Below are 9,796 nucleotides of genomic sequence, written 5' to 3' on the forward strand. Positions count from 1 at the left end.
TGTGATAAGAAGACAATGCATCTCTGTAACAATGAAGTTAACTGCACCAATAAGTGATTCTACAACAATCATTGACTAAAACAAGGCACAACACATTGTCCATTGAATTAAGTTTGAGTAGTATGCCAAGGGTTTAGCTTCTTATAAGATCTACTACAAGCATGAGAAAGTTTTACTGTAACAGCAGGCTGTCATCTAATATGGATGCATAAAAAGTTTTCTTTTGATAAAGCTGCATATAAGTTGTTAAAACTGCAAAAGATGGAAGAAGAACCTCTGCAAATATGGCACCAGATTAAAAGTTGGGTAGAAACCCGTAATCATTAAAACTGAGGGCTAGGATAACCTCCCTTGAAGGAAAAAGGCAGTAAAAAGTACACAGAACTACTTAAATATTAATAAATGGAGTAATTAGATAAAAGAAATTGATATACCAAGAACAAAACTACACTTGCAAAGCTTGGGCAAGAGATATTACTCACTTATTTTCCAAATTTAATTGGAATATGAACTCCAAGTCTACTACATAAACCAGCAGTGAAGCGTTTTTCTAGTACTTGAGGAAAGGGTATCATAACATTATCAAGTATAACCACTTCGACAAAGAGTATCATAACATTACCAAGTATACCAACTTGGGCAAAAAGCAAAAAGAAAAACTATTAGAAAAAGACCATGGGCGTTTACCAGCCACCTCCACCTCCACCTCTTCTGTCTTGCATCTCTGCTTGCCTCTCCTCTTTCAGTTTCTCCACAATTTTAAGAATATCTTGGTTATAGAAACGATCACGCACATACTTCCTTTCTTCAGCTTGTATCTCCTTGATAGCACTTGGATATGGATTAGGAGGTGGTTTCTTCCCCTGAAGTCGAGCAATCTGCTTCAATCGAGAATATGCTTTCTTTTTCGCTTTCTTTTCTACACGATATTCCATCTATAGCAACAAAACCACAAACTTCTTAAAAGAGAGATCCTAGGAGAAGATTGAACCTCATTGAATTTAAATCTAGAAAGACGAGATACGTACATCAGCAACAGCCACAGCTTCCTCTTCACTGACCCCCTGCTCCTTTAACTCAAGCACTCGCCACCCGTAAATTCGGGCTGGAGGAGGGTCAAATCCAGAAATTCTGTTAAAATTATAAAGAAAATAATAATAGAGCCTCAATCCGCAAAAACATTGAGAAATTTAACATGCCAATTTTTCCAATAGGAAAATAATGATAAAACACTGATTCTATTCTAGACTGCACAACAGATGATGTGCTGAGACCTTAAATTTTTATTTTCAATTGCCAAAATAGTATTTATCATGTTATGTAATTGGCTGAGCTTTTCACACTTCTTTCCTCGACATGTTGCGCATTATCCTTTTAAAATTAAAGTCTACACAATCAAGCTGTTAAGTCTCTAAACTAAAGGATCAAAAATACAACACGGCTACACCTCAAGGATAGTTTACTAATAATGCTACTGTTAGACGATAATGAAGTCAAACAATACATACTAAGAACCATTAACTGGGTAAAAAGCCATACTTAATAGCATCCTCGTGTTTCGACTCTGGGTACTTCTGGAAGAACTTCTTGATGTAGACATCCTCAGGTAAACTGATGGGTACCAATTTGTTCTCGGCACGAGGAAATGTTGCAGGTGGAGCCCTAGAAAACAAAAATTCAAAGCAGCAACCAGCATTACAGGCATATTTTCATCTCGCACACCTAACAGTGAAATTACCCTAATAAACTCTAAATTTATACATAAATGTGTCATTTCAACATAGTAATAGTTCAAGAGTAGGTTTTTGAACAAATAAAGAGATAACTGAATGAAGAAAAGAAAAGGAGATACTAACTGCTCCATTGCTTTGAGCCATACAGGTTCAGCTTTGGCTAAACCTTTGACAAGCCTTCTAGTTCTACTTAGCAAATCACCTTTCATGAACGACATGGTACCACAGATCCAAAAATGCTGTCAAACCCAAAAAGAAAAAAGAAATCGTGAATATCGTCGGAACTGATGAAATTGAATATTAAATTTGATCGGAAAAAATAGTGCTAAACCGGCCGGCGGCAGAATGGCCGGAGGGAAGTTGGGTTCAGGGATGGTTTTGTGGGCTTACTGGGACGAAGAGGGTAAATTAGCCACTTTTAACACAAGACATAAATTATAATAAAGTACTATATCATTTCGATTTGTTTGTATTTTTGAAATAAAAAGAAAATTTCTTTTTTCCTGATTTGATAATCTTTAATTTTAGTATAATATCTCATATGATAATTTTATGAGTACAAAGTAATTAGAAAAAATCATATATATTTTTTTAACTAGGTAAATTATCATCCCTTCGCGCAGTGGTGAACTACCTCAATAAGCTTATCTATGATTATTCAATTTTGTTTTTAAGTGAGTACACTGAATTGTCAAGAATATTTTATCCAAAGACGAATTGTAATAGATTTTTAATTCTATAACCACTACTAAAAAAATAGTGAATACCGACCTACAAATACCGACTTCCGGAAGTCGATATTCCCAGCTTAGGTTGGAAAAAGCTTGGTCGCTTTTCAATACCAACCTCTGGAGGTCGGTATTTACCGACTTTTCAAGGTCAGTTTTAATTTTAAGTCGGAAAATTCATTATTTTATTTTCTGACTTCTTGAGGTCACTTTTATATATTTGTTTATTTTTATTTTTATTATTTTCGTCTTCTGGATGTCAAAATATTTATTTCTTATATTTTAAAATACCGACATTCAGAGGTCGGTATTAATTAATTTTTAATCTTTAAAAAATTAATTTATTTTTTATATTCTGACCTCCAGAGGTCGGTATCGTTTATTTATTTATTTTATTTTTTTTGCAATTTTAGTTGTCCACTTGAATGTTTCTACCAAAACAGCCCAAAGAGTTGCCAACACAATATTTTTCAACATATACATTAATCTTCTTAAAAATAAACTTCATCCAACTTCAAATTAAACTAAATCCAACTTCAAAATAAACTAAAATACGATCAAACAACTAAACAACTTTAACTCTAATTAGTTTTGACTTAATTCTAACAACTAAATCTACCAACTAAATCACATTATTTATTTGAACTTATTTAAACAACCAAACAACATTAACTCTAACTAGTTTTGAATTAATTCCACCAACTAAACCACATTATTTATTTGAACTTATTTCAATAACTAAACAACTTTAACTCTAACTAGTTTTGACTTAATTCCAACAACTAAATCCACCAACTAAACCACATTATTTATTTGAACTTATTTAAACAACTAAACAACTTTTTAACTCTAACTAGTTTCCACTTAAATCCACCAACTAAACCACATTGTTTATTTGAACTTATTTAAACAACTAAACAATATTAACTCTAACTAGTTTTGAATTAATTCCACCAACTAAACCAAATGATTTATTTGAACTTATTTAAACAACTAAACAACTTTAATTCTAACTAGTTTTGACTTAATTACAACAACTAAATCTACCAACTAAACCACATTATTTATTTGAACTTATTTAAACAACCAAACAACATTAACTCTAACTAGTTTTGAATTAATTCCACCAACTAAACCACATTATTTATTTGAACTTATTTCAACAACTAAACAACTTTAACTCTAACCTATGTTGCGCGGACTCTTCATTTTGCGGCCGAACCCGTCTCGACGCGACACTAGTGAGGGCGCGGGTGCGGGGTGCGTGTCGGATTCGGTCAATCCGATCCGGATACTGACCAAAGCCGAGAAAAAAAATGGGGAAGAAGAGATCAATTTCATGGCCGGCGAAAGTTGACAACGACGAAGTTGTCACAAGGTCTGGCTGCTCCATGGAAAAGAATAATGAAGAGGCAAAGCTTACAAGAATAGAGAGAGAGCAGGCAAATCTTTTTTCTTGTACAAGAACAGAGAGGAGGCGAAGGGCTCCATGGGAAAGAACAAATAATACAAAGTTTTTTTCTTGAAAAAGAAGAGAGAGCTTTTTTTCTTGGAAAGGAAAAAAGCAAGCTAGGGTTTCTTGGGAGAAGAAAGGACGTTCTTGGGAGAAGAAAGGGCAGCACACAGAACTTTAATGAATTGTACTACTATCTAATTTAAGTTAGACTATATATATATATATATATATATATATATATATATATGATTATTTCTTTTTTATAATAAATAAAAGGAATTATAATTTTTTTAAAATTAATTAGTAACATGTAATTAATTTATACTTTTAAGTTTGTATATCTATAATTGATATGCTTTTAAGTATAGCATTTTACAAGATATTTAATATTATTATTATTATTATTATTATTATTATTATTATTATTATTATTATTATTATCATTATAACTATATTTTATAATATTGAATAATTTTAGCCAAATCCCTGCACCCGTATCCATACTTGGATTCGCACCCCCGAATCTTAAAATTTATTTGGCCGAATCCGACTCTCGGATTCGCATCCGTCTCGGATACCGGCACCCGAGTCCGAGCAACTTAGACTCTAACTAGTTTTGACTTAATTCCAACAACTAAATCCACCAACTAAACCACATTATAATTTATTTGAACTTATTTAAACAACTTTTGAATTCTAACTAGTTTTGAATTAATTCCACCAACTAAACCACATTGTTTATTTGAACTTATTTAAACAACTAAACAATATTAACTCTAACTAGTTTTGACTTAATTCCAACAACTAAATCCACCAACTAAACCACATTATTTATTTGAATTCATTTCAACAACTAAACAACTTTTTAACTCTAACTAGTTTTGACTTAATTCCAACAACTAAATCCAACAACTAAACCACATCATTTTAAATAATGAGTCAAACTAGCTAGGGGTTAATTAAACTTTATTTGAACTTATTTCAACAACTAAACAACATTAACTATAACTACTTTTGAATTAATTCCAACAACTAAATCCACCAACTAATAGGATCAACTAGTGTTGGTACTTATGTTTATCAAACACAATATTCCTAAATTAAAGCTTAGTATCAACACTAGATGGACACAAATCGATCTTGCAAGAAAATCAATTTTGTCATCAATAGGATCAACTAATGTTGGTACTTGTGCTCAACAAATATATTATTTCTAAATTTAAAGTTAAGTGTCAACACTAGATGGACACAATTTGATCTTGCAAGAAAATCAATTTTGTCATCAATAGGATCAACTAGTGTTGGGGTACTTATGTTTAACAAACACATTATTCCGAAATTAAAGCTAAATATCAACACTAGATGGACACAAATCGATCTTGTAAGAAAATCAATTTTGTCATCAATAGGATCAACTAGTGTTGGTACTTATGCCTGACAAACACATTATTCCTAAATTAAAGCTTAGTATCAACACTAGATGGACACAAATCGATCTTGCAAGAAAATCAATTTTGTCATCAATAGAATCAACTAGTGTTGGTATTTATGCTTAACAAATATATTATTTCTAAATTTAAATCTAAGTGTCAACACTAGATGGACACAAATTGAGTTTGCAAGAAAATCAATTTTGTCATCAATAGGATCAACTAGTGTTGGTACTTATGCTAAACAAATACACTATCACCTAATTTAAAGCTAAGCCAACCCTCGATGGACACAAACAAATTATCCCAAAATTAAAGCTAAGTATCAATACTAGATGGACACAAACACATTATAGAAAACAATTGCACTTGAACTTCAGAAATTTAAACACATTATAGATAACTAATACTGTCTTATTGATTAAAGGTCTCTTTTTTATGTGAGCATGCTGAAATTAGTTTCTGAAATGTTGTGCGCTCAAGGAGGTCAGAAGTTGAGTCCTTATCTATGTGCGCATGTTAGTGGTTTCCATACTTCAAAGGTAAAATGGTTTGACTTGATGCTACTACTTCATGCAGCCTTTCTATTTTCATATGTGCATACATAACATTGGCAGGAGTGACTGAATTTTTTGCTTCTACCTTGTTGACTTGAATGGTTCTCCAATAGGACATGGCTATTTATACCTAAGCTCCACTTGTTAATTCTGAGGTTTCTTGTTTGTTTTATCCAATGGTGTGTTTGTATATCTTTCAAACAAAGACGGTCTTTAAGTAAAATATATGCAGAAGAGTGCTCACTAACTTCCATACAACTGACTCTTGGGTAAGATGACTGATGAATGTCACAAATTACTTGGGAATCAGTATGTCTTCTTGTTTCCATACAAAGATTGTTGGAATGAACTCTATTGTTTCAGAGTGTCAGTTTCATATTGAGATAAAGGCTCAAGTGAGTCGAGAGTTAATTTTTCTCTAGAGAGTCTAGACTCCTAATAAATCTACATTCACGGACATTGTTTCTCCTTCCATCCCAAGTTTGATTATCTAGTTTTGCCAGTCTCATATAACTAGAGCTTAAATAAATTTGAATAGTTTTAGAGTTCTACTATTAGAGTTATTTACAGACGTGTTTGAGAAATTGTTGGACCATGTAAAAGTCCAGGTAAACTTCAATTTAGCTTTATTATAAGTACTGTTATGTATGTATGATGATTAATCAAATACCTGGATTACTAGAACTTCGCCGAAGAGGAGAGGAATGGAGATGCGAGGGTCTTGCTGTTGTTGTTGTCGTCTTCGATGGGGTTCGCCGGTGATTACCTTGCCTTCGCCGGAGTTGGCTGCTCGCCGCTCGCTGGTCAGAGCAGCTGGAGCTGCTGTTTGTTGTTGTCGTCCTCACTGGAGCGGAGGAGAAGAGAGAAAGAGGCTCGCCGGTCGGAGCTGGTCCCGGCGCCGTTCGCTGCTAGGAGAATAGAGGAAAGGGAGAAATAGGGGAGGAGGAGATGAGAGGAAGATGAAGAAAGAAGGATGGCTAAGGGTTTTGATTCTTTTGGTTTAAAAATGATAAGAATGAAGATTTGATCTCAGCCTTTGGTTTGAATGATATGGACGATCAAGATTTGATCTTGTAGTTGATTTGGATGAACGAATGGCTGAGATTAAAGGATGGGGCTTTTGAAAATTGAATTGAATCAGATAGGCTATAATTGAAATAAGCGAATGGCCATAATTGAACATGAAATAGAATTGGATAGGAAGAGGGCTATAAATTAAACAAATTGAACAAAAAAGGTTATGATTTAAATGATTTAAGGGGAGATTAAGGAAATGCTATTCAATTAATAAAATACTACATATATTTAAGTATTTTCATATAAATTAAACACACCTAAATTTAAAATCATTTAAATAAAGTAGTTATTTCGAGTTTAACTATTGACAAATATAATAATTTAATAATAATAAAAATAATTTAATAATAATAATTGATAATTTTGTAACTTAGCGATACTATAATATATAATTTTAGACAAAATTGATTAAGATTTTAAAACTCGTAATATGTTTTTAAAATATTTAATCGAATAAGTCGGTCAAAATTGGGTGTCAACAATATATATATATATATATATGTGCCTCCTAATTATATAAATTTAATTTTATCGATCAACAGAAGTTTATCAATATCAAATTTAATATATAAATCTCCTTAAATTGATCATCAGTATTTCTTTAATTGATAATATATTTCATATCTGAAACATTAATATATAAGACTTGATTTGTTAAACTACTCAACGAGTAAATAATCAACATATTTCATACTCCAATGAATTATCCTTTACATGTCATTGCCTACGGTATGATCACTACACTTGACATTCATTCAAGATCGAACGTAAAAATTTTGATAGAACTTGCTTTGTATAGTACTTTACGATGTTCTATTGTCTATTTCGTAAAATGAAAATTTACTATTATGCACAATAGCAAAATTATGTTTGATAAAAATATTTTAAACAAACCGACCTACGGATATCACTTTTATTAAAAGTAATTAGATTAAACAAAAAATACCGACCTCATGAGGTCGGTATCACATTAAATTGTAAGATAAATAAAAAGTAGTCATGTTAATTAAATAATACTGACATAAGGAAGTCAGTATTTTATATTAATTTATTTTTGAACTTATATAAAACTGCCATCCGGAGTAGGAGTGTGCAAAAATCGATTTAACTAATAAACCGAACCGAAAAAAAATACTATTGATTTATTGATATTGAGTTATTGGGCTAACGGTTTTTAAACGGTTTTGCAAAATTTTTTATTGGGTTATTGGTTCGGTTTTCGGTTTTATAATTTTTGTTAATGGTTAAACCGATAACCCAATAAGACTATACTAAATTTACTAGTCTTATTGTTAATGGTTAAACGATTGTTACTTTCACACTTTTTGTTAATGGTTAAACGATTGTTACTTTTACACTTTTTCCTTTGAATGTGTCAAGTGTCTAAACTTGCAAGAAAAATGATTGTTACTTTTATGATTATTACTTTCATGCCAAATGCTGGAAAAATCATATGGTTTATTTAAAAATTTTCTTATCGTGTATATAATATATGAGTATTTTCTTATTGGTTAAACCGAAAACCGAACCGTTAAGTACCATAAACCGATTAACCAAAAATCGATAAGAAATATGTTATTGGTTTGATTATCGGTTTGAAGTATTTACAAATCGAAAATCGATAAACCGAACCAATAACACCTAAAACCGAACCGAACCGACCGATGTACACCCCTAATACGGAGGACGATTTATTTAAAGTTAATTGAAAATATTAATTTATTAATTTTCTGGAAGTCACTATATAAATATTTTAATGAAAATTAATTTAATTATATACTATTTAATTTTACCGACTTCCGGAAGTCGGTATTATAACTTTTTTTTGTTTTTTATTTTACACAAAACCGTCCTCCGGAAGACGATTTAAATAAAATTAATTCAAAATATTTCTCAATTTTTTTTATATTTAATTGAGAAAAAATAAAATATTGTTATTTATTGATTTATTTAATACCGACATCAAGAGGTCAGTTTTTATTGTAATTCATTTTTTTCAAAAAAAATTCCGACCTCCAGAGATCGGTATTTGATTTTCCTGCTTTATTTTTCATAAAAAACGACTCCTTGTAGTCATTTTTCTAAAGTTTTTTATTTTTTATTCTTTTTAACAATACCGACCTCCGGAGGTTGGAAATTACCGACTTCTATTTGAGGTCAGTATTTACTGTTTTTTTAGTAGTGAACCAAAAAGATGTACTTCTAAATCTTAATACATTTTATTATTATTTCTTCGTTTTACTTTAGCTTTTTCATCACCTTATACGTGAATCCTCGTATAATAGATCTATTCAAAGAGAACAAGATGTTTTTTTTTTTATTTTGCATTCCCTATATTTATCTTTTCAAAATATTTATAGAAACATTTTATTCCTCGATTTCGAATGTTTTCTCATATACAAGGTCTCTACATATATAATGAAATGTTATGCATCTTATTAAATTAGTTGTATACTTTATAACGTCAATGAAACTTCAAAAGCACATCTGTTGAAGTTTGATAAGATAACATACGAAGAACAAATTAGTTGGATTAAATGATGTCTCACCAAGTCTTATTTTTCAAAATTTTCACTGTCGATGAAACTAATTCGTTAGTCACAAGATATTTTTTGTTGCTATTGATGATGTTTCTTACAATATGGCCATACCTTTTAATTTTCAAGTTTAACATTGTTCGACGCTTAACATCCTCATATATCTCGACTTATACATTTTAGACCACGTACTGAGTTGCAATTCCTCAAAAAACATATCTCATTTTATCACTGTTAAAACTTTGATAACGTCTTGAATAACATAGATCATATGAAAG

General features: G+C 31.1%; 1 protein-coding gene across 1 annotated transcript; it reads right to left on the minus strand.

The window, feature by feature from the left end:
- Positions 1–460: 460 nt before the first annotated feature.
- Positions 461–6,858, minus strand: LOC125877000 (uncharacterized). Its single transcript, XM_049558303.1, has 5 exons — positions 6,575–6,858; positions 1,857–1,972; positions 1,540–1,662; positions 1,029–1,131; positions 461–935 (listed from the first exon to the last, which is right to left on the minus strand). The coding sequence occupies exons 2-5, from the start codon at positions 1,949–1,951 to the stop codon at positions 684–686; spliced, it is 573 nt and encodes a 190-aa protein (XP_049414260.1). The 5' UTR covers positions 1,952–1,972; positions 6,575–6,858; the 3' UTR covers positions 461–683.
- Positions 6,859–9,796: the final 2,938 nt, after the last annotated feature.

Source organism: Solanum stenotomum, chromosome 9, assembly GCF_019186545.1.
Source record: "Solanum stenotomum isolate F172 chromosome 9, ASM1918654v1, whole genome shotgun sequence".
Taxonomy (NCBI): domain Eukaryota; kingdom Viridiplantae; phylum Streptophyta; class Magnoliopsida; order Solanales; family Solanaceae; genus Solanum; species Solanum stenotomum.